The sequence below is a fragment of the Notechis scutatus genome, chromosome 12 (genome assembly GCF_049901735.1).
Source record: "Notechis scutatus isolate UNSWTSFEM ecotype Mainland chromosome 12, rNotScu1.2, whole genome shotgun sequence".
Classification (NCBI taxonomy): domain Eukaryota; kingdom Metazoa; phylum Chordata; class Lepidosauria; order Squamata; family Elapidae; genus Notechis; species Notechis scutatus.
In genome coordinates, this window is record NC_142020.1 from 16,938,915 (window position 1) to 16,963,560 (window position 24,646).

Below are 24,646 nucleotides of genomic sequence, written 5' to 3' on the forward strand. Positions count from 1 at the left end.
TGAGGAGGAGCCCTCGCCCCCCCGCGAGTATTCGGAGCAAGAGCGGCACCCACGCGAGGGCCCCGGCACCCCTCCTTTTAAACGGCTGGGCCGGCGCCCCAGCCAATGGGAAGGCGCCTGCGCGGGCATTGGCCCATCAGCGGGCCAATGGAAGGGGAAGCTGGCGTGGGTGCAGGTGTCCCGGGAGAGGCCCCCCCTCCCCTCCGGGCAGGCAGGTGTCACATCCTCGGGGCCTCCCTTAAGCAGGTTCCCCTGAACGGCCCTTTGGGGAGGCCGAGGTCGCTTTAGGGAAAGTCTTTCTGTAAAGTTCTCTTTATTACAGGCAATATTGGTCCGTACAATACACAATACTGACATACAAGCGGAATCTTTCAAAATCATCATTTAACAGTAACGACCAAGAAACAATTTTTAACTACTTGATTCTCAAAAAAGTAATGAGTATCTCTCTTCCAAGATCCTTTTTGGCAAGTTATATTGAAACATACAAATAGAGAAAAATACCCCATTCAACATATATTGTCGTCAAATGGTTATTTTGCTTAAAATCTTTTTAATAAGAAAATCCTTTTATTAAGCAACCTACACAGACATAAATAGCAAACTGGTTTTTAAAGAAATCCCTTCCATTAAAACATCTGAAGAATTTCATCCATCATTTTCTTCTGAGCTCAAACCCTCTGTCTGAAGAAAGGTTTCACCTTAAAAGGTTTCAGCTGGAAGGCCAGCCGGAGGGCCTCCCTTGGCATTACAACACCCTCCTCTGGCTATTTTCCAATTTCTTCTGTCCAACAGAAGGCGAATAAGCATGTAAGACTTCAGGCTGTGGTTTTTATTATAACTTCACCATTCTGTTTCATGAGAGCACAGACAGACCTGCCGACTTACTCCCCCTAACACATCTACTACATTTTGTTCTTCAGGAGGAACAATACGGGCCAATAAAAGCAGAAAATCTGCAGCTTCTGTCACATGCTTTGGATTATTGTCAAATTCTGATTTTATGCTTCCATCTGGCAACACAATGCATTGTTATCATTAGTTTAAATCTTTAAACAAAAAACTATATTTTCCAAAGTCATTATCATTGGGAGCAATCAAGTGGTCTTTTCGGGCCTTGTTGAACTTCATCCTTAGGACGTGTCTCCGCTCCTCCCATTCACCGAGTTCAGCTGGTCCATGTGCAAATTTACAGTTATTCCCCTCGATACACGAACCAGCCATAAATCTGCACAAAAGAACAAGCGAGTTACACCTTCTTCTTCCTCGGATACATCAATGCATGGCCTCAGGGACCCAATGCAATGCCCAAAGCCTTTGGCTTCCAACCTGGCTGGGCCTCTCTCAGCAGGCAATGAAAGCGGGGGAGGGGATGGCTTATTTATTGTAGAGACAGTGAAATGGATTAACCCTTTTACTACAACTCTGCTCAACTGGGAGCCTAAAGGAATCGTAACGCGGCATAGCCGGCTTGTGGATACGATAGCAGATCCCAAATTTTCAGAAGGAACCTACCTATCACAAATGCTGAAATACCCAGTTGGAAAGCGATGCTGCCAGCGGTTTTGGTCATCTTCAGTGTGGAAAACTTTCTCTTTATGTTTTTCGGAAGAAATGTGGCCTTGCCATTGTTTCTCACTGTTGCAGTTTTTGCCACACATCCAGCAATGGAAGTCCACCTGTTGATACAAACCCAAAGGAGAACTGCAGGGCAGGCCACACGTGTGAATCTAAGCCATTTGCACAGAGCCAACCCTGCAGCTTTCTGGCTGCGAATGCCTCAAGGCATTCCTCACAACACCTGCTGGCTCCTTCCAACAGCCATGGGCTTCAGCTGCCAGGTGCTGCTACCAACCAGCAAGTAGCCCTCCGGAGCTGGCTTTAGGCGTGCTTAGGTTATACCCAGAACAGAAGGTTTTGGACATCCTGACCTCTTGCACTTCAGACCATCACAAAGCTCACTCTCCTCTACCCAAAGGCCAAACAATCATCAAGCCAGCATTGCACAGCAAGATTGATCTCTGTGACTTACTGTGACTTCAGCATAATCGGTTGGCATATGAATTTGTTTCCCATTTTCTTTGTTTGCTTGAGGGGCTGGATCCTCTCCTTTTTCTGGCTTTTGACTCTTCAGCCACATTTCATACAGCTGCTCCATGTCTTGAACTGAAAGAAAGTCCACAGCAATTGACATTTGAGCAAGGAAACTCTCGGAGGGGGCATTAACTTACTAGCAGAATAAATTGAAGGACTCTTATTATTGTAACTTAATTCTGTCATAGAAACCTGGGGTTATTCTCTCATATCTTTAATCTCTCTGGGAACTGGACTACCGGAAGCCAAATGTTAACCAGATCATCCCCAGAAAGAGGAGACAGAAATGGGCAGACACACCTACTAAACGAAGGGGAAAGGGAGGGAGAGCACACTCGAAGGCAGAGCCACCAAGGCAGAAGGCCTTCCTGTGAGTCTCAGGGATTGTTTACTTACTGCCGTTCTCTTTCATGTACGTCCACATTTCTCGCTCTTCTTGACTGTGAGCAAAGGAGCAGTTCCCAACATACAAACACTTCTTGCCTGATGCAATATGATTGCACAGCTAGACAAAGGAAAGGAACAAGTCAGTGACGCCTTGCTCTACCTGAGGGGGAAGAGAAAGAGCTCTGGGCAATCCAGGGGGGAGGACGGAATGAAGGAACCAAAGCCTGGCGAGATCAGGAAAGGCCTGTTCTGGCCTGCAGAGGATTCTGAGGGCAGTCCCTAGGGCACTGAGGGCTTGGCATGTGCCCCTGTGGCCAAGCTCTCAGCCCAGCACCTTGGATACTTTCAGAGAAAAAGAAAACATCCACTCCTTTAAGGTAAAATTTAAACTTATTTTCCTAATTTAGGATTAAAATTTTTTTTTTAAAAAAGGTTGAAGACATTTTAAAATAGGATAACAAATTGACTTGGATAACATTCGGATAATCAAGCAAAGTTATTTCTCTAACGAAGGACCCATTAGGAAAAGGAAAGAAATGGCTTATAAAGACCTGCTCACATCGAATTGCAGAGGTGCCTGCTTCTTTGCAGGAAGGGGCCGAATTGTGTTCCATTTCCTGCGCTCGTTTGACATCACCAGCATGACGCGGCGATCTCTGGTCCACCTGTGAAGGAAAGGCCCCCTCTGCTACATCAAGTTGGCGGCCTCAAGATGGCAGCCTCCGAAACAAAATGGAAGCGTCTCAGCTTGTGGCTCTGAACAAAACTTGGGAGTTCACCATTGACACCCTCCTCCGAAACAGAAGGACATCACAGAGCTGTAACTTGGCTTCCAACAACTACTTGCCACCTGAAAGCACCTGGACGTCATCCTGGCAGAAGCTTGCCTACCTAAAGTCTCCTCCCTGAGTCCATCTTAACTGCAGATTCTGGGGCTTTAAACAGCACCTGCTTTGAGGTGAGAGGGGCTTATCTAGCTCAGCATTTCTCAACCTTGGCAACTTTAAGATGTGCAGACTACAATTCCCAGAATTCTCCTTCAAGAATTTGAGAAGCACTGCCGAAGAGCTTTGCCGCTTTTATAGCTCTGCCGTGGCTCTGAGGCCCTCTGTGGAGCCGAGGACTTTATTGAGGGGCCAGCGAAGCAGCTTTCAGGATCAGATAGCAGAAGGAAAGACTCACGCTTGGTCTCACAGCTTGAAGCTCTGCTGTCAGCCAAGTCAGGCAATACAGAGACAGACAGGCAACCAGATCTGACCAAAGGGAAGTCTACATCGTTGCTAAGGGTCAGCCTGCAAACACAGCGGGCCACAGATTCCCTCAGGTGGTGAATACAAGTGTCACTACGTGAATAAGAAACCCCCACGTAACTTGCTGCCTCCCTCCTGCACCTTTGAAGGCAGAAAAGACTTACGGGTGCCTGGCTTTTGCACTGCAGTATTTTCTGTTTTTGTCTGGCTCGCTAACTTGGCCATTTCTCCAACACTGAGCACAGACAAACTTCATTTTCAAATTCAGGGAGCCATGCTTCACCTGGCTGCTGAGAACCTTGAGAGACACAACAGAACACAACAAGGCATTTTAGATGGGTCAAAATGATTCTTTGGGAGGAGACAAAGCCATAAAAGCCACTTTCTCCAACGTGGCTCTACCTGAAATTTAAAATTTGGTTCAGAACCCTCCCCCCCCCCAACTGAATGCAACGGCAGGAGCAGCCTGGTGGATGGCAATTGTGGAGAGAGCTCTGGCGGCATTTATGGAATATCTTCCTCAGCAAGCAGTGAAGGGAACCAATGCAGTGAAGACAGCCGTTTAAGCTTTAAGAGGGCTTGTTAGCTTTTGGCATTTAAGTATTTCTGAGGCAAGAGATGGCTATAACATCTACAGGAATTGAACCTAATTCCTTCAGCAAATAAAGCCACTTTCAGGAGAGGGATTTTTGGGTGTCGTTCCCCACTCCCCCGCCCCCCCAAAAAACCCCAGTACTATATTTTCATCTCTTTGAGAGGCAGTCTGAGAGAAATACCTGTGCTCCGTGTGTAGTAGAGTCCAGATTCTGCCAATATTTTTTTGACTCTTGAACAATAGCCTCCTGAGTAATACCTGCAAGGAGGGAAAGAGCCAAGGAAGAAGAAGACTACTTCATGAACAGTTCAATATTGTGATGCAGTATTTCAAAACAGCTTCGTCTTGCCCAGGGATATGAGCAGAGCAATGCTAGGCGCTGATTTTCCCCTTCTGCAAGGGCTTACTTTCAGGTAACACAAGCAGAAGACCACAGGTGATTATACACACAAATTATTTTCTGCTTTCATACTGCTACATGAAGAACACCAAAAGCAGAAGAAAAGATTTGGCTCTTGAGAGATTTCTGCTTAAAGAGCGAGCACATTTAGAAAAGTTGTGTTTTACAGCATATGGATGGCTGGGTGAGAAACTGCCTGCTTAACTCCCGGAGGGCTGAGAGAGCTTTCTAAAAGCATAGTCTCACCTGTCTTACTCTGCATCATCCACACTTGGAGTTCGACAAGACTGTGAGCATAGAAACACTCATCATCCCGCGAACAGCCATAGCGAGCTTCATGCCTGCACAGGTCTAGCTGACCTTGAGGATGAAAGGGTCGTATCTTAGAATACTTCACGGTCGTTTCTCGCAAAATGTGGACAAGGCACCTAGGTTATGTTGTTGAGGGGGGCAGGTTAGAGAAAGGTCCAGTGTAAGTAAAGGAAGTATTTGAAAATCGTATAAACCATTTTCATTAGCAACACCTGGTCACTTAAGTGACACATTTGCACTCTTCTCTCTTACTGCAGCCACCCTCTCCTCCCACACTCACATTCTCAACGGGGAAGGGGGCACAATGGGAGCCCTGGAGAAGGAGCATACATGCACACCAGAAACAAAGCTGCACATCTTATCTGAATTGCAAGGCAGAAAAGGGACATACTTGTTCTCCTCAAAGTCGTGCATAGCAGGGTGAGAGCAGGAAGAGGAGTTATCCTTATTCCTCTTGCTGATTATTCTGGGTTTATGCTCAAAACATTTCTGCAATGCAAAACCAAGGTGCTTCAGCAAAACAGGCAACCCACTCCTGACCAATTCTGTTTGCAAGGACCAACCCAAAGGCAGTCAAGACCAGAGATCTGGGTAGAAGGAATAACTCTGGGGAGGAAATCGTTGTCCCAGGGAGAGGAGAAAACTGGCTTTACAGCCCAAGAGATGCTAAAACAGAGAAGGCGGCTAAAAGACCTTGGCCTTTTGCCCTGCTGCTGGGGGGCTCTGGGCGGGAGGGCAAAGTGTGGCTTTCCTTTTCTGAGGCTTGTTTGAGTAGCTACCTTCTATTGATTTGGTAAACCAGCAGAAAAGCAACTAGAATTTATGAGGGGCAGGTTGCCGGCAGCTATGCCTTTTGTTCCCAGACACCTACCCAAGGTCCTTGTAGGGGCCACACTGCTGCCAGGATGAATTGGTCTGATGTGGCTCAAAGGCTCACTTGACAAAATGGCAGCCAAAGCCAGGACCATCAGCCCACCCTTAATGGGACCATTCCCCAAAGCCACAGGGCCTCTACGGTGAAGTTCCCTCATGCGGCCTAAGAAGAAAAGCACCTCGCACAGAAACATGAAGAGTCCGTGATGCTCCTGAAGAAGGCGGGAAACGGTCAGGCTGATCTCTCCGCTGCCTTCAAAGAGGGCTTCGCGGCTGAAGGCCCCTTTCCGCTCCAGGGTCCACACGTCAATCTCCTCTTGACAATAGGCAAAAGTGCAGTGGCCAGAATATCTGCATTCCTCTCCCGCGGCCACATCTGCAGCACCACCAGACAGCAAGTGAGGCAGAGAGGAGGCTGCTGGAGCCCCCGGCTGGTCCTAGTTCAGTCTCCCCTGTGGGAAACCAGGGGCCTCCCAGGGAACGTCCTTCCAATAAGTCAATAAGGAAATGCTGCTCCCACCCCAAACCCCCCCCCCTGGGAAATGGGGCTCTCAAACAGGCATCTAAGAAAGGGCACCCTTACCTTTACATATATAATAGGGTCCCACGTACTGGGTTTTCGTTGGTCTTGGCCTTATTTTTTTCCAGAATTTATCTTCAGAGTTCTTTATTCTACCAATTAAGATGTCCTTCTTACATATATGCTCTAAGTTCAGATGGTAAGTGTACTCCAGTGATTTGGGATCTAAAGGAAACAGGAGAGAGGTTACGACGCTTGTCCCATTTTTTCCCAGCCCACTTGATTTTCTCTAGCTGCCAAATGCTGGAAGGGGGGAATCTGGAAGCTAATGTTATCAGGATCTGATGGGAGGAAGCTGAGTCGAGCACAACGGGGTCTGCAAGAGGTGTTGGGTCTCCGTCAGGGGAGGCTGATCTCTTGGGAGATCATTTAGTTTCCAAAAGCAACAAATTTTTACATTCTATAGTCTCACTCTTGAAATGCTCTGAAACTAACACATGGGCAGTAGGGTAATCGCTACCAGTTATATATACTGAAAAAGAAAGAAAGGGGGAAAAAACAGGTCCTGTGGCTGAGTTATAAAGCCTCAAACGGCAGGTTTCATGCGCAGAAAGCAAACTTCATACACACAGCTGCACATGCTGACCAAAATGTCCTCTTACACAGTCAGCCTGTATTTTAGGGATGCTTTTAGGAACCAAAAGAAAGAGCAATTGAAGAGTTGAAGCTAAAGAAGAAAAGGAAGAGGGGCAGAAAGGACGACGACCCTTCTGTTCTCAGAAAAAGCCTGAAATGTGGGAAGCTGCCTTCACCCCCCACGTCAAAGGCCAGGCCACCCCCAGAGCCCCCTTCCCCCCAGCTCCTCACCCTTCTTGATAAAGCACGCCTGGCAGGCCTGCCTGAGCTCGTGGGTGCCTTCCAGGGGGTTTCTTGCCACTAAAGAGGATGCCACCGTTGGCACAGGCATGTTGGCAGGTGTGCTGCTGAACATGCCAGAATAGTCGCTGCAAACTGGACTTGCAATCCCCATGTAGGACTCAGCCCCAAACAAACTTGTGGGGCCGTTCATCTGTTGGAGGAGACAGACACATTGTTGCTGGAAGACAGTCTCACTGCAGCTGTGGAATCCATTTTTACACCCTGCCCTCTTTTCCAGGAACCCAGGGAATTCTTTGGGGGTCTTTTCCTCTGCTCCTTCTTATCATTCCTACCATTTTGCAAACTGGCAGCTGACCCCAAGGCCATCCTGGGGCCTGACAGAGACCTGAATCCAGGCCTCAAGTCGCCCTACTTGTTTTAAAATGTATGGAGATTGCAATTCCAATTAAAAAAAGGACATGACCAAAACAAACTCATCTAAAATTTGCACACAACGGTATTAGAACTGCAAAGTGTTTGTGAAAGATACTCACAAGCCGAAGAGGGGAGTTGCTGTTTAATGCTGTGTTGACGTCTCTAGAAAGAGAATTGGGTATATCTATTGGAATTAAGAACAGCACACATTAGTTTGGTACAGATGGGTTATGCATGCAAAGCAAAGCGGGCCATGGCCTCACTCAGGGGATGGGATTTGTTTCTGTCAGACTCCAGTCCCCTCTCAAGACCACCTTTGATTTCAAGTGGGGAAGTCAGAACTTTTCCCCCCCTGAAATTGATGCCCCAATATGGCACTGCTTTCCTGGGGCTGCAGCCTTGACAGAAGTGCTTCTCCTCTTAGGCTTTGCTTAAGAATGATCTTACCTCTTTTAGAGTCGCCGATTGAGAAACTGTTTAAAGAGGAACAAAAGTTGTCCAGGGCAGAAACCAAGGGCTGGGAATACATTTCGGAAAGAGAGGCGGCAGGAACAAATCGAGCCCCAACTGACAATGTTCCAAGCAAAGGGGCAGAAAACGGGATGCTGGAAGCAATGGTGGCTGTTGGCATGGCTCCTCGGATGATGGCACTTGGCTAAGCAGGGAAGAGAAAAAGGCTAATTCTTGCCAGGTCCCTGCCCAAATTTCACTCCCTCCTGAGATTGATTCTGCTTCATGTGATGACCACTGCAGCTCTAACCTCCCCCTCCCCAAAGGAAAGAGAAGGCACAGAGAAGGGCCCGGACCGCTTGTGAGAAGCCCTGGAGGAGAAGGCAGCCCCCCCACCCGCCACATTCCCTAAAGCGAGAGAACTGACCATTCCACCATCCCCCGGATCAGACACCGAATCGAGCAATTCGTCCAGCTCATCTCCAATGATGTCGTCCCCGTCCTCACAGTCCAAGCAGCCGTCCGGGATAGAGAAGGGCCCTCCGTTGGCCAGCGAAGGGGCAGAACACGCGGTCTTCTCTGCCGGGAGAGCCATGCGGGACACGGTTGCTAAGGGAGGCAGGTCACTTGGCAGTTCAGGAGCAAAACTGGAAGAGGAAGAGGAGGAGGAAGAAAGAATCTTTTCCGCCCAACTGGAAAAATCTGAAAGAGATATTGGTTGGGGAAGAGAGCTTTTAGCAGAGATTCTCAAAGGAGGAGGGCTTGGAGGCTGCCACATCCTCTCTCGGCCCCCCACTGATTAAAAAAAAAGTACCAATGGATGCTTTCCCCAGAAGAGAGGCAAGGCTTGTGCAACAAATCAGAAGATCCGGAGAAGTGTGACTGTCCAAAATGTAAGCAAGCATGACTCTTTACCCCTCTTTAGAGAGAAAGAAAGAAACAAGCAGCATGTGTTGAATGGCGAGGCTGCAGCGGGATATTCCCTCTCCTTTTAAATTCTTGGATACCATTTAGCCCAGACTCTCTCTTGCTCACTTAGAAACCAGTGGGACCCAACTGAGACCTTGGGAGGGGAGAAATGTCTCTCCATCCCACAGAAATTCAAAGCAGCAAGAACAGACAGAGCCACCTCAAGCCACACAAAGTGGATACTGTTGTTTACAAAAACTTCCTCCCATTAAGTCCAGGAGGCCTCACCTGATTCAATGTCTTCTACAGAAGAATTTGAGCTCTGAAAGCAAACAAATGATCAGTCATCCAGAAGTATAAGCAGCAAAAGACTTACGCCAGCTATTTTGTAAAATGTGTCGGACTTGGCTAAATAAAAGACAAGATACTCCTGCAATTTTGATACCAGATATCCTTTCAATTAACCACTGAAAGTTGCTAGGAGTCAGGTGGCATATACTGTACATGCAATAAATTGCAAATCACTTTTGGCAAAGTGGCCACTGAAGCCAGTACTGTTTATATGGGAAACTTGAAATCAGCAATCAGCTGACCTCCTTTCAAAAGCAAATCTGACTTCTATTTTCAGTTATGAAAGGGGAATCTCAGCTAAAAATCCTAGTACACAGACCATTCAAATTGAACAGCTAATTATTCTAGATATTTAAATTGAACAAATCTCTAGCAGAGAGAGGTTCTAACTAGAATATTTAAAAATTAAGAAAGACATGTATCTTTGAACCGTCACATTTTTACTTCACTAATAGGATCTAAAGGGAAAACAGAACAAAATCTTACCTTTGCTACTTCTCCAGAAACAGCGTTGGGGGAAGGCTGCAAGTGAGCATATCATTGTAAGTAACAAACGCATTAGGAAAAACTTCAGAACAGAAGCACACAACTATTTTCACTTACTTTTGCCCTAACGTAGGCTTTTCTTATTTTCAGTCCAAGCTTCTGAGCAAGTTCTTGGGTTAATTTTATCACATTTTCATCCTAGAAATTAAAATAAAAGCAGGATGCAATGCACATTAGCAACAAAGGTTTTGTCAGAAATGTCACACAACTGCATCAGGTACATCAACGCCACCTGCATCTGATCTGGGTTCTGTAGGGACTCATCCTGAATCAGGACTGAACATCAAGAGGCTTCTGGAGGCCACTGGAGTGGGGTGCCAGTAAACCTAAATAATTCTTGCAGTGAGTCCAGGCAAGGTAATGATGTACATTTATGCATCCATTTATGCATCATTTATCACTTCAGTCAGCTATGATTCTAGGCCACATGCAACATTTCAGTAAAATAATACAACATATAGTCATTCACTCCCTCCCAGGCCATGGGATTGCTAGCCCAAAGAAGATAGGAATGGAGTCAAGCTTCTCCAGCATCTTTTTATTTTAGAGGAATTTTCTACTCTCTTCTTGTTCTGAAATCACATGCAGGTAAACTCTTATTAATGCGCCACCCCCGCCCACTAGCTGATGTGACATGCGTACCTGGGGCACTGCAAGAGAGCATTTTGCCACAGCATCGTAAGCCTCTTTATATCTTCCCAGTTCTTTTAAAGCTTTGGATCTCCGGTAAAGGGCTCTGAAATTATTTTCATTCAACTTTAAAACTATCCCACATTCTTCTAGAACTCTATCATGCGACCCCTGTAAGAATGAAGGACGAACAGTGTCAAGCATTTTGCGATTTGAATCTCAGGCTGCAAGCATATTCCAAGACAATACAATGCCGCACACACAAACAAAAAATGTACATCAGGCCAGGTCTTTTTAAGCTCTTAGGATCTCAGAATGCTCATTGCCAAGACTGCTATTATTGCTGCCATTTTAAGGTGATGAAACTGTTGTATTTTGCTACATTTGTGTTAACAATCATAGTGTTTGTTTTTAGTACTATACTGTTAACTTCCTGGGCTGATAAAATGCTGATTCCATCACACCCACCAAGGTTACAAAATGGAAACCTAGTTCTTGATAAGCCATGAGCTTTTTTTAGGAAGCACCTACCTTCTTGGAGTAACAGGCTATACGATTAACATGCAGTTTCTCTAATATCTCATCAGAAATGTGGATTCCTTCAGAATTGGCATAATCGGCTATGTTCAAAGCCTCAGAATAATGGTTCAGTGACCCTTCCCAATCACCTTCTCGGTATGCATCGTTTCCTTCATTAAACAGGTTTTTAACAAGTTCTCGTATGAAGATCTGAAAACATAAATCCTCTGTTAAGTCACACAGGTAGTTCTGCAGCTCGACAAGGGGCGCTTTGCTATCATCAATAATTTGTTCTGGAGGGACTCCAGGTAGCAGCGCATAGCAAAGCTTTAGATCAGTTTGGAGTAATGTTCCATCTAACAACATGTGGTAAAAAAATCCTGAAACCTATTGTCCTTCCGCTACTTCCACACAACGGCTACTAACAACCAAGCACTAACTAGACATGGCTGATGTGGGTCAATAAGGTAAGAGAAATCATCACATCCTACAACAGCCAAGATTCTAGAAGTTTCTACCCACTGTTGAGACCACAATGCCTCAGGTAAAGAAGTTCAGAAAGAAACATCAGTTACCTCATATTGTTCTTGAGACCCTGGGTAGGGTAGAGTAGATCTAGAAATCACAAAGATAAGAGTATCAAAGTCACATTCAAGGATCTTGCACACCCAAGGCACTTGCCACTGAAATTCTCGATCATGGCTTGTACCCGTGCTACACACTTCACACAAGAATTAATTTTGCAATCCAGATTATCTCCAAAAACACCAATAAGAAAATATGATTGGAGCATAATATTGCTAACAGGGCAGAATGTGCAGTTCCATGTATAGCAGATATTCCAAAATAAAGATGCAATCAAATGCAAATTAAAGAGTTCTACTTAACACAACATATGAGAGACAATGCACTAAGATAATTTGTTTGCCTGTGTTTTATTTTGTAACAGCAAAGCTATGTGATCTTTAATATAAACTTAGCACAATGTATGTAAGAAGGAAATATGTTGCATCATGTTTTAAGCAGTGGCTCAACAGTTCTCAGACACAGATGTCTAGTTACTCAAAGTACTTACTGTATAAACTGCAGCCCTTTCTTAATGTCCTGTAGCCTGATGCTCCTGTCCACTGAAACACTGGACATGTTATCATGAGCACCCTCGTCTTCAATAGGCAGCTTCTGAAACAAAAGTAATAGCCTGTCGCTGGTTTGCAAAACAATTTGTGAGAAGTTATGGAAACAATCAGCTCCAACATCAGCCTAAATTATTCAACATCAACTCTTATAAAATAAATCCATGTTTACAAAATAAGTTTATTTATATTAACTATATTGATAAACAACGTTTAGAGTTGTTTCCACCTGAATTGATCCATACGTTTATTAGCTCTGTTAATCTAGACCAAGAAAATAAATTAGGCAATAAATACTGCCTCTGTTCTATCATATCCCTCTGAACCTGGGATGTATATAAATATAATAACTTTCGAAATCTCATTTTCAAAAAAACCCAAAACCCAACATATCCAAGGGGGGAAAGCTACAATGCACTTTTGCTAGGTTCTCTTCCCAATACTTGAGATTACAATTCCCCTAAGATATCCACCCAGCGAGGTTGTTGCAATATATTTAAACCAATCCAGCAAACAGCAATAAAACCCTTTCATTCTCTGTGAAAATCAAATCTAGTTCACAAAAAATATGATGCACAATGTTATACAATTTTTCACTGTTTTAGCTAGAAACTAATCATTCTAAATACTACAACATAAATCCTATACTATTACAGTAAAAGTAAATGCAAATAAATACAGCCATATTTTAAAGAAATTTTCAAGATAAGTCCCACCATCTAGGGGAGAAAAACAAAATACTTCAAATAACGCAGGACTTTTGATTTGAGTTTACTGAAGCTAACCATTTCAAATATTTCCGAAACATTCCAGACAACTGGTCTACTTCAACATATTTTAAGAAAACATAATCTAAAGTAGGATTAAGAGATTCGCTATTAATTGTGAGTCGCTTTCTACATCTAATCCATTTTAACAAAGAACAGCAACGCCAAAAACAAAAAGGAAAACCAAAGCAAAGAACAAGGCACAGACAGTCCTTGACGTATAACAGTTCATTTAGTGACTGTTTGAAGTTACAACGGCATTGAAAAATGTGAGTTATGACCGTCTCACACTTATGACCTATGCAGCATCTCCATGATCAAAATTCAGACTTTTGTCAGCTGGCTTTCACTTCTGAATGTGATTCCATTTTGCAACCTTCTGATAAGAAAAATCAATGGGGAAGCCAAATTCACATAAAACAACCATGTTACTAACTTAACTGCTTAACAAATGTGGCAAGAAAGGTCACAAAATAGGGCAGAATTCATTTTAACAACAGTCTCCCTTGGCAACAGAAATTTGGGGCTCAACTGTGGTCGTAAGTCAAGGACTACCAGCAAAGAAGGAACGGCGAACCTCTGAAAGGCATCCCCGAAACGGTTGTCTCCCCCCCGCTCCTTCGCCCGGTCTCGGTCACTCAGAGGCAGCCGGGACGCTCTGCAAAACGCCGGGGACCTGGTTACCCCAGCGCCCCTTGCCTCCCAGGAGCATCCGGGAGCAGAAGCGGAGCCCGTTTCCCCTGCCAGCCACGCGCGGGACAAGCTCCCGCTCGGACACAGGATGGCGACCGAGGCAGCCGAGCGAGGAAGGGGACTCGCGCTCTATAGAACCAGGGGTCAGAATCGCTCCCGGCTCACAAGGAGCAAACGTGGCGGCGCCGGGCTGGGGTGGCGGGAAAGCCCCTCCTGGGGCTGGCAGGGGCTTCCCGCGGGGAGGCCGGGGGGCAAAGCGGCCGTTCCCCTCCGGGGGAGCGCGGGGCCCTTGCCCGCCGCGGGAGGAGCTGGGCGGCCCCGCGCGAGCTCACCTCCGTTGTCGCGTCTGCTCTGCCTGCGGCCTCTCCGGCTCCCTCAGGCCGGGGCCGAGTCGCGGAGTCGGCGGCAGCTATCGAGGAACGTCGCCGCGAGCCAGGCCCTCTGCCCCTCTCTCTCTCTCTCTCCCCCCGCTGCTTCCGCCTCGCCGGCGTCCCCTTCCGGCCTAGACCTCTGGCCACGCGAGCTAGAGCGCCCCCTCTCGACCGGAGGCCACCTGGAGGCGCCGCAACGTGAAACCGCGGTCGAAGCGGGCAGTCGCTTCGGGGGCGGGGCCACGGACGACTCGGCCAAAGAGCAGGGCCGAGATTGTTCTCCCTCTCGTTCCCATTGGTCTGGACGAAAAGCTGCTCCCTGCCCATTGGTTACTTTGCATGGGCGGGCGCTTATGATAGGCCAATAGTTTCGATCCTGGGTCCTGCACTGTACGAGCCCCCTTGAAAGGGCAACCGGATGTCCCTCAACTCTGCAAGGAGGGCGGCTAAACAGGAGGTGTGCCTCTCCGAAATTGCCTCCCCCGCCCTATACGCAGACTCGCTTGCAGTCCGGACGCTAACAAGCGAGGGAGGCGTGGAACGGCTTGCGGGGGGGTCCCGAACACCTGCCCTGGCCACAGACTTGCCCCTCCGCTAGAGGGGTGGCGATGTGCGCCTGCGCGCGCCTTTCCGCGAGGTGAACAGTAGCCCCTCCGTGGGCGGTGCTTAGTGGAGGCGAAGTTCGAAGTCGCGACGTCACAGAGGGTCTCCCTGTGACGCAATGGGCCTTCGGGGAAGCCCGCCAGCTGGGCGGGGGGCTCGGCCGCCGGCGCGAAAGGCAGCCGGAGGAGTGGCGCCTGTTCTGACGACCCCGGGGAAGACACGTGTCGCTGCCAGAGCCCCGCAGCAGAGCTGGAAAATGCCCGGCCGCCGCGCCTTTGGGGGGCTGACTCTGCCGCTGCTGCCCGTCTCGCTGGGGGTCTTGCTGGGCCTGGCCCCGCGCGCCTCCCCGCTGGACAACGGGCTGCTGAGGACGCCCCCGATGGGCTGGGAGCCCTGGGGGCGCTTCAAGTGCAACACGGACTGCGGGAAGGACCCCGAGAACTGCATCAGGTGTGGGAGGCGGCGCCCTCGGGGGCCTGGAGGGGGTTTTGCCCAGGGGAGAGATCCCTGCCCCGGCCTCCTGGAGGAGACCAAGGCCGCCTTTCCTGTGCCACCAGTGAGCACCTGATCAAGGCCATGGCCGACCGGCTGGCTGCGGACGGGTGGAAGAAGCTGGGCTACGAGTACGTCACCCTGGATGACTGCTGGGCAGCCGGCAAGCGGGACGCCCACGGGAGGCTCCAGGCAGACCCGCAGCGCTTCCCCAGCGGGATGAAAGCCCTGGCTGACTATGTGAGTGCAGGGGAGCCCTCGGGCGGGTGAGAAGCCGCCTCCTATGCTGAGGTGTAGCTTCAAGCCCCCCCTCTAGGGAGCACCAAGCGTCTGTGCGGTTTTAGGATCCATCAATGATCAAAGGAGGCTGCACATGTGTAGAAAAGCTCGACCTCTTGAACCCAGTGCCCAGGGTGGGTCTCGCAATGCAGTGACCTGGCCCGGCTCCAGCTGCCAGCCGGGCCCCTCAGCCCCTCAGCCCAGACAACTGCCCTGGGCATCCTCAGCCCCTCTTTCCTCCTCCTGCTCAGGTTCATTCCAAAGGCTTGAAATTTGGCATCTACAGCGACTTGGGCAATGCCACCTGTGCAGGTTATCCGGGCACAACCCTGGAGACGGTGGAGATGGATGCAAACACCTTTGCAGAGTGGGAGGTCGACATGCTAAAGCTGGACGGCTGCTTCTCCGACTCCTCCTTCAAGGCTATAGGTGCCCTCCCCCGTGGCAGAAGAGCACCTGGGGGAGCACACAGGGCACGGGGGGGGGAGGGGTCTGTGGGTCAGCTGGGAAAGAGCAAACCAGGTCATTCTAAACGCTGCCAACGCTTCATGGCTGCAGAGTTTTCATGAGGCTGTTGCTGCTCCGTATGGCAACCGTTTGTGTGTGTGTGTGTGTGTGTGTGTGTGTGTGTGTGTTCCCCTTCAGGGTGGCTTTGCTTCGGATGAAAGCCAGAACATGAGGCTTCGTCTTTTGAGGGAGGCCGGTGGAGTTGGGCTTCTCAAAGTCCATTGGCTTCATCCATGCCAAGGGCAGGACGGTGCTGCCAGGTTGCCCCTCCCATGCAAGCGGTGGAGGCCAATGGCTTCTGGGAACCCCCCGGGGTTGGTGGGGGAGAACTATGAGATAACTTAGGCAGCCTCTGCCTGCCCAGCTGACATCCTCACTGTTTTTCAGGTTACCCCAAAATGAGCAGAGCACTGAACCAGACTGGGCGGCCCATTGCCTTGTCTTGCAGTTGGCCAGCTTACGAAGGGGGCCTTCCGCCCAAGGTAGTCCCAGGCCCAGACTCCCGCCTTTCCGCAGCAGGGCCCCTTTACGGGCCTGGTTCCTTTCAAGGCTGCCTCTTGAGCTGCGGTTTGTTAAGGACCCCAAAGTGTGTGGCAAGGGTGGCGGGTGGGGTGGGGGCAGTAGGTGCCAATCCCTCTCCCAGGTTTTGGACAGGCTGTTTGAGGTCTCCTCCCCCCACCCTTCCTGAGAGCATAAAATGACACATCTGCCTCCCCATCTGAGATCCCAGCCCATTCGTGGTGGTGGCCATTCCTCCGCGTTTCCTTTGGTCTACTAAGCAGCTCTGAGGAGAGCAGCGATTCTCATGGCTTCTCCATGGCAGGCCTACCTTTCATTTCAGAAGTCTAAATCTGCTTGTTTCAATTCAGGTGAATTACACCTTACTGGGCCAGATTTGTAACTTCTGGAGGAATTACGCCGACATCGAAGATACTTGGGACAGCCTCTTCCACATCATTGAGTGGTACGGAGACCACCAGGATATCTTGCAGCCGGCCTCGGGGCCCGGAAGGTGGAATGACCCTGACATGGTGAGACCCTCTTCCCTACCTCCTGCCCAGCCCTGAGCCCAGGGAAGAGGTCGAGCTATGACGGCCACTCCTAGGGCACCCGGGGGAGGCGAGGGGGAAATGCAGGCCTAGAGATTCTGCTTTCAGTGCCTGACTCTGCAGCTCCGAAGCAGCTCCACGTTCTGGGTCTGCAGGACCCCCACGTGGGCTTCCTTTGCTTTCTCTTCCGGAGGGGTTGGGTCAGGCCACCTGGCATCCTGTCTCCTTCCAGCTGATCATCAGCGACTTAGGCCTGAGCCAAGAGCAGTCGAAGGTGCAGGCGGCGCTGTGGGCGGTCCTGGCGGCCCCCTTCTTCATCTCCTGCAACCTGAGGAACATCTCGGAGGAGGCGAAGGACACGCTGCAGAACCCGCTCCTGATCTACATTAGCCAGGACCCAAGGGGCGTTCAGGGCAGACTCCTTGCCAGGGTGTGTGTGGGAGAACCTCTTCCCCAGAGCAGGGCTGCCTTGTGCCCGGGGAAACGGCTCCGTTCTCTGGGCGCAGGAGCCATGGTGGGCTTGTGAATCTCTGAGCAAGTCGGGGTGAACAAGAAGCCTTTCTGTGCCCCTCGCTTGTCTCTCGGACAGAAGCAGAACTTTGAAGTCTGGAAGAGGCCCCTGGCCGATGGCCAGTATGCGGTCGCAGTCCTGAACAACAGAACTGATGGGCCCCCACGCTCATTTGCCACCACTCCCAGCCTCCTGGGCATTTCAGGCTGCAGAGCAGGCTATAGGCTCTACGATGTGCTGGGCAAGCTGTCCATGGGCGCTTACGCCCTCAATGACACCATCAGTGCCAAGGTGATGCCCACCGGGGTGCTGCTGCTCTTTCTGAACCCGCTGTGCTAATCCTGCCATTGCGCAGGGCAAGGGAGCCAGGGACGTTTCTGGGAAGGACCAGCTGCTTCCTGCTTGCAGTGAGGCTTCAGGTAAAGTGACCACCCCTCCCAAACTGCCCTGCTGATGCTGCTTCTCCTAGGGGGCCTCTGAATTTTCTGAGGCAGAGCCCCCACCCAGTTTACAAAGGGCAAAGGACAGAGCACCAAAGCAGGCCCATAGCAGGTCCACGGGGCTGGGAATGAGTGACTTGTCAGGAGGCCGGGATCTGCTGGGATGCTGGCTGCGCCCCCTTGCTTTCCCAATGGGAGTGAGTCCGGAAAACCCCCCATCATCCCTGCAATTAAATGGTTCTTATTTCAGTGGCTCCAGTAATCCTGTACGTGTTGCCTTCCAAAACCCAGGGAGGCAGAGGGGGGATGGGGCAGCTCACCTGCTTGCTCTCCCACGTGTCTCATGCGCTGGTGCTCCCAGCATCGGCTGGGCCAAACGAGGGGAAGCCAAGGAACCAGTGACGTTTCTGTGCTTGGTGGGGGCGGGATGTTTGCAGGTTGCTGGCACTCCTCTGGTTCAGAAAGGAGAGGAGACTTCTCTGATTGGCCTGTTTTCCTTCACCCAGCTTCAAATCTCTTCCCCCCCACCCACCCCGAAAACTTCTCTGAAAGGCCACATTCTGCTTCTGCTTGGAGACTCGGAGGAAGGCAGCCAGCAGAGCCAGCAAAGGGTCCGAAAAGCAGCTGTGCTGTGCAAGGCAAGTGATACCAGAGCACAGGCCTGAGAGGGTGCCCTGTAAGCCCAGGCAGCGGCCAGTTTGGGCACTGGCCGAACCCCTATTGAAAGTGTTGACCACTCTGGAGATGCTGTCCAAGGCTGAGGGGCTGCTGGGGGCTCCCCTGGGAGGGCTGCCAGAGATGGAAGCCAAAAGGAGGGAGCCTTGATCCAGTTGATCTGGGTTGCCTTAAGATCGTATCTAGATTGTACTCATCTGTTCTGAATCCTGATAGGTATTGGAAATTATTTTTCAATGTGTTCCCATGCTCCCCCTTGCAGTTGCCCATCGAAACATGGCCGGTCAACAGTGGCAGCACGGAGGCTCCCTGAAAGACCCAATGCCACATGACTGATGTGAGCACCTTCTGTGGAGCATTGTGCCTTGTGGGAATTTGACATCATTCTGGAATCCTTTACAGCAAACTGGGTTTCCACAGGAAAGGAGGTCAACACGAGAAACCGTCTTTTGCATAGAGTATCGGAAGGGTTGGTACACGAAGTAGTCAGAGCAGGATCAGCCTTTTATTGAATATCTTCTGGCTAAATGGCGAAAGTTCAAATGATGTAGTTAATTATAGGTTGTCTTCTTGGTAAATCAACTGAGTTATTAATTCAGTGATTATATTTAAATGAGACACCCAAAATCAATTTGGAAGTGATGACTAATATATTAATGATAACCAAATATATAATTGCAAAATGTATCCGGTCTGAATGATTTGTTAATTGCGTTTATGCATGTGACTGTGACAATGAAACTTGCACCAGTTTTTGTAATCGTTAAACTGGAAGATCTGTTGATAAGTGCATAGCTTCCTGTTCATCAGTGACACCTGTTGCACTGGCAACCCCCCTCCCTGCTCCCCTCCACCTTCCGGCCGGCCACCAAGATGGGCTTTTCACCAGGCGCTGGGGGGCATCCCTGGGAGACAGAAGGAGGCACCAGGTTTGGGTTGTGTTTTACGATTTTATAGTTTGGGGTTTTTAATTGTTATTGTGAGCTGTCCAGAGTTCTGTTTTTGAGATGGTCAGTCATGTGACTCTTTAAATTAAAATCAACCCACTTTGCACAGGAACTGTTGGAGGGGATTACAGGATCACCAGATATGTCAGCATCTCCAAGCTGAGACCCAGAGGGCACATCCCGTTTCGGCTGGGGCACATGTGGAAAGGGGTTTTACTAGATTGCATTTGGAGTGTGAGCTGGCAGGGTGATGCATCTCTAAGCTTTTACTGTGCTGTTCAGATACTCCGGATTTTTGCAAGGTCCTTGAATCCCGGATGGCAACATCTCGGCAAGAAACAGCTATGCGGAATTTCACCTCAGGCTCAGATTAATGGGAGCGGTCCTGAGACCACGGCTTGTTTTGGGCCTCTGCATAGGAAGAGGGATAATCACACACACACACACGCACGCACGCACAACCAGCAATGGACATATTCAGCCAGAGCTGCCAGGATGGCTGTTTGCATTCATGCCGATTCCTGCAGCTGTGAGAACACAATTAATAGTGTCTGGAATGCAGCAAACAGAACCTGCTGATTTACTGACTGCTGCTGCTGCTGCTGCCTTGTTGTGGTGCCAACTGGGCAAATATTGTAGAACAGATTCTGTTTACTTTAGAGCCAGTTTGCGTGCAGGCAACTTATGCAAGACGGCATGTTTCCAGAAAGTACAGGGCAAGCCGCCTGCCCAAAACTGCAATTAGCTGGATGTTCATGGTGCCGCCTCTGGGAAATACAGAAGAATGGATTTATTGGTAGGAAGGAAAAAAACCTTGAGAAAGTCTCAGGGTGCCTGTTGGTGCTCCATCTCCTGGAGGAGTCTTGGTTGTGTGCCTGGAAACGTGACTTCCATTGCAAGGGGGGGGGGAGGGGGCAGAGAGGGAGGAGGACACCCTGCCCCCCTCACGACAGGGCTGCCATGAGTAATTCTTGCCTGTCTTTGCAAAGAAGCGCATCATCCACCATCAGGTTAAAGAGCAAGTCAAAAGGGCGAGGCTTTAGCTGGCTCCAAGCAGACCTCCTCCCACCAAGGGAGCAGGGGGACCTTTGGAAGAGGATCTAGAGGGATGGGTGCCAAGGGCGGGCTGGAGGAAGGAAGGGGGATGAGCAGCCCCACCTGACTGCCCAACCGGCCCAGCCTGCTTTGGTGGTGCTGGTCAGACAGGATGAGGTGACCCAAAAGAACAGGCTCACCTACCCCTTCCCGGAGACACAGAAGCAGAGGTTGAGATTTACAGGACCTGCCAGCAGGAAGGCCAGTCTGTCCCACCCAATGGGCTGCGCAGGTGACTTTTGGGAGACGAGCTGCAGGGAGCGAGGGATTCATTTTGCAGCCGGTGATTTGCAAACACAACTTTTTCTTTTACCCAGAGAAAGCAGGAAGACCTGCTTGCGCTGCTGGGAGTCTTCAGCCACAAACACCTTTGAAAGCCAGAAGGCGCTGAATGGCAAGGAGGGCTTTTGTCAGGAACAAAGTGCTCTTCGCCCTTTTTATCTGGAACTAACCCATCAAACTGGAAATGGGGACAAACTTAGTCTAAGTTAGGTGTAAGTACACCTGTTCAGGAAGACCTGAGGCTGGGAGAAGGGTCCTCCCCCATTCGCTGCTCTCTGGCTGCCCCACACCACCTTCGGCTCAGGCCCAGCTGGAGGTCCCTGGGCTCGCTCTGTCCTTGAGCTCTTTCGTTTTCAGACTTGGCGGGGGAGGGGGCAGCTGGGGGCAGCTGTCCAAGGGAACCAAATCCCGCCTCCCTCCGGCCATCCGCTGAGCCCCAAGAAGAGGCGCTGCACCCCCCAGCCAGGGCAGGCGACCTGGGCCCTGAGCAGCCTCTCTGGCGCGTGCGGGGCGTGCGGGCGGGCGCGGCCGGCCGCGTGGGCGGAGAACGGGATGGAGGCCGGCGGGTGGCGGCGGCAGAAGCAGACGCTCCTGCGGCAGCGCCTGGACGGGACGGACGTCTCCCCGGATTGCAGCTGATGGCCCCGACGCTGCTGCTGGTGCTGCTGCTGCTGGCGCTGCTGCGGACCGGTGAGTTGGCGGCGAGGCCGCTTTCCCCGCGGGGTCCCCCCCCCTCCCGGCGGCCCTAGTGAGAGACTTGGGGCTGTGTGAACTCATTCGTTGGGTGAATCCAGAGTGGGGGTTCATTCGGCAACCAGGTGGAGGGGAGGATCGGTGGGCTCCCAGTCGGCCCTCACTCCCGGCCACTGCCTGGACAGTCCCTGCATGCAGCTTCCTCCGCTTGCCATTGCCGCCTCCCTAGGGCCCAGAGAGGGGGAAAGAGATGGACTTCTGCCGGTGTCTAGACTAGAACCGGCGTCTCCCTGCTTTTGTCTCTCGGTGGGGGAGATCTGAGTTGCCTCTCCCTGCAGGGATCCTGCTGGCGGCCGCTGAGCGGAGCCGAAGAAGCTGGGAGCAGCAGGGAGAAGGGGGGAACCTTTCCAGACCGGCATGAAGGGGAGCTGCCCAAATGGAGGTGCCCGAGAAAGGGACCCCGCTGCTTTGGGGGGATTGCCTTGGACACCCCCCCCCCTGTGATGGGCGGGTGTCATTTGAGGTATTGGGGATTCGCAAGCTTGGTGTCAGCCTTGTAGACCAGACAGCAAACAAGAAAGCTGCATTGACAAATCTTTTTCCCCAGCACCCCTGCCCCACTTGTGCCGAGGCGGCGGCTCCCCGTTTTACCTGACGCCCCAAAGCCAAGAGGGAGATGGGAAGAGGCGAGAAGGCTGGGGGCAGGGGCTCCTGTTAGTGCCCAAGGGAGCTGGGCGGGGGGAGGGGGGCTCCCACCTTCCCGCTTGAACCCTGGCAGCCCACCTTGGAAACAGCCCGGTGGACAGTCTCCTAGGACACACACCCCTGCAGCTGCTGGTGCTGCTGGAGGGGAGGCTTCTTGGGAGGGAGGGGCTCAGAGCGTTAGGTGGGTCCTGCTTCAGGGCACCTCCCTTAATGAGAGGCTCTCCTCATGTATGTCTTCCCTCCTCCCCCTCCAAGTGTATTGTTGGGGGGCCCTAAACAGCTTTATTGGAAATCCCCCACACACACACACACAGCCAGGAGCAGAGTCAGTTGGCAGTGGCAGCAGAGGATGGGCAAGAACCCCCCCTCCCCAGCCTCCAGAGCTGCCCTCTGATGCCACACATTCCTTCCTCCCCCATTACAGGACACCCTTTGGGCAAGGCCCCTTCCCGGCCCCGCAGAGGAATCCTCCAGCTGGCCGGGATGATCCAGTGCACCACAGGGCGAACTCCCCTGGCCTACATTCGTTACGGATGTTACTGTGGCTGGGGAGGCCACGGTTGGCCCAAGGACCAGGTTGACTGGTAAGTGCCCCCACCAGCCTCTTGCCCCATGGTTGGCAAGGGCTCTGGTTGCTTCTGAGCCTTGGAACCCTGGGTCTGGAGGAACCGGGCGCTCCTCCTGGGGAGCTGAGTTCAAAAGCCAGTTTGCCAGATGCCTTTGCTTGAAGCTGTCGTGGAGCCACACAATAAGAGTGTGCCCAGCGGATTGTGGGAAGGGCTGCCTACATCTGAAATTGCCAACGTGGAAGGCACACCATCCTGAGAGACTCGGAGGATGCCAAGCCACCCTCCACATCCTGCCACTGCTATAAACTAAACTCGAAATAGAAACTTCCCCGAAGGACAATATTTAGCTCCACTGTATTTTAAGCAGTTGGAAATGCACATTCTGCAGCTTCCGCTGGTTCGGCACCATGAGGCCTTTGTGTCAGTCGCGAAGGTCAGGCACAGCCAAGAGTGATCGACCCATTTTGGCCAGGAAACGTGTTTTCCTTGGTTCGTGTTTTGCCCCACATCCTGGCTGATGTGGGCCAGCTGCCCAGCTTCGTTTTTAAGGGTGTGGCTTCAGGCAAGCTGGCGCCGGCAGCACCATCACCTCATGTAGACCTGAGGGTTCTGGACGGATTCTGGCCACTGCCTTCCTGGGCATCCAGGATTCGCCCATGAACCGGATGCTTCCAAATCCAGCTCAGCTGTAACTTATTCAGGGTCATTTCAGGTGACTGAAGTGAAGTTGAAAGTGACAGCACTGGGGAATTGGGGAAACAGGCCCCTCCCCCAGGTTTTCTTTACAGAAGCCATTTCAGGCAAGAGGAGGAGAGATGAGGAAGGCGCCCCACTCTTGGAGGCCTGGAGCTCCAACTGTCCAAAAGAGCAGTAATCCTCCTCCAAAAGTTTTTGCCACACACAACCTGCCTACCTTAGAGATGTAAAAAGGATCCACCCACCTGAGTAAACACAGCCTCCCTTCCTGGTCAGCAGGCTGAGGGGGGCGGGGGCGGGTGAGGGGGCTCACCTTGGCTCAGTGGGACTCCTCTGGTTCTGCCAGGTGCTGCTTCAAGCATGACTGTTGCTATGGAAAAGCGGAGGAGGAGAACTGTGCCCCCAAGACGCGGAGGTACCCCTGGGAGTGCCAGGACAGCGAAGCCGAGTGCGTGAGTTCCCCCCCGAGACCTCGGCAGGAGGAGAGGCCAGAAGAACCTCCCCCAGCCAGGCACCACAGCCCACCTACTCGGAAAGCTGCCTTTCAAAGCTTCAGGGGGCAACTCCAAAAGTCGGCTTCACTGCTTGTTGGTCTCTTTTCCTTTTGCAGACGACATTGGAGACAAGTGCCAAAAGATGGCTTGTGAGTGTGACCGCGACGCAGCCAAGTGCCTGGCAAAAGCCCCCTACAACGTGACGCTTTTGTTCTGGCCAGACAGCCGGTGTGCAGAGAAGGGCCCCACGTGCCCAGACGACTGAGGCCGCCCTCGCATGGCTTCCCTGCCTGTCCGCCTTTCCCCTCGGACGGCCCAGCCTCGTCCTGCTGCAGGGACTCGGCACCGCGAGAGTCTGCGGGCAGCTCTGGGGTCTCACTTCAAGGATGTCACGCGACTCCCTTTGCTCCAAGGAGCCATGGCATGCGGGAACGAGGCTGGGCAAAGAAAGGCAGCTAGGGACAGTCAGAGAAAAGGCAACCTAGCCCTCAGCCAGAAAGTGGGAGGAGCAAGAGG

The 24,646-nt window shown here is 51.1% G+C and overlaps 3 protein-coding genes across 9 annotated transcripts; 2 read left to right on the forward strand and 1 right to left on the reverse strand.

The window, feature by feature from the left end:
- Positions 1-296: 296 nt before the first annotated feature.
- ZC3H7A (zinc finger CCCH-type containing 7A) lies at positions 297-14,420 on the reverse strand. Of its 2 annotated transcripts, none has more exons than XM_087942330.1 (23): positions 14,055-14,420; positions 12,205-12,305; positions 11,705-11,744; positions 11,142-11,339; positions 10,623-10,781; positions 10,038-10,118; positions 9,921-9,956; positions 9,372-9,405; positions 8,602-8,876; positions 8,172-8,379; positions 7,844-7,908; positions 7,299-7,500; positions 6,495-6,656; positions 6,091-6,287; positions 5,430-5,527; positions 4,973-5,154; positions 4,508-4,584; positions 3,896-4,029; positions 3,041-3,146; positions 2,491-2,599; positions 2,033-2,166; positions 1,516-1,679; positions 297-1,228 (listed from the first exon to the last, which is right to left on the reverse strand). In XM_087942330.1, exons 1-23 carry the CDS (start codon positions 14,418-14,420, stop codon positions 1,039-1,041), a joined length of 3,318 nt encoding a protein of 1,105 aa, XP_087798456.1. In that variant the 3' UTR covers positions 297-1,038. The 2 variants fall into 2 exon arrangements, with proteins under 2 accessions (XP_087798456.1, XP_026539130.2); XM_026683345.2 differs by having other exon boundaries at positions 12,205-12,308.
- A 205-nt stretch (positions 14,421-14,625) lies between these two features.
- On the forward strand, positions 14,626-18,616 carry LOC113422414 (alpha-N-acetylgalactosaminidase-like). Of its 6 annotated transcripts, none has more exons than XM_087942354.1 (8): positions 14,626-14,737; positions 14,775-15,146; positions 15,254-15,428; positions 15,719-15,896; positions 16,362-16,456; positions 16,844-17,005; positions 17,217-17,453; positions 17,613-18,185. In XM_087942354.1, the coding sequence occupies exons 2-8, from the start codon at positions 14,815-14,817 to the stop codon at positions 17,871-17,873; spliced, it is 1,440 nt and encodes a 479-aa protein (XP_087798480.1). In that variant the 5' UTR covers positions 14,626-14,737; positions 14,775-14,814; the 3' UTR covers positions 17,874-18,185. The 6 variants fall into 6 exon arrangements, 2 of the variants coding, with proteins under 2 accessions (XP_087798480.1, XP_087798479.1); XR_015745203.1 differs by adding an exon at positions 18,481-18,612 and having other exon boundaries at positions 14,707-15,146; positions 17,613-17,953; XR_015745204.1 differs by adding an exon at positions 18,527-18,612 and having other exon boundaries at positions 14,707-15,146; positions 17,613-17,953.
- Positions 18,617-21,367: 2,751 nt separating this feature from the next.
- On the forward strand, positions 21,368-24,546 carry PLA2G10 (phospholipase A2 group X). Its single transcript, XM_087942359.1, has 4 exons — positions 21,368-21,663; positions 22,796-22,955; positions 23,983-24,092; positions 24,247-24,546. Exons 1-4 carry the CDS (start codon positions 21,612-21,614, stop codon positions 24,393-24,395), a joined length of 471 nt encoding a protein of 156 aa, XP_087798485.1. The 5' UTR covers positions 21,368-21,611; the 3' UTR covers positions 24,396-24,546.
- Positions 24,547-24,646: the final 100 nt, after the last annotated feature.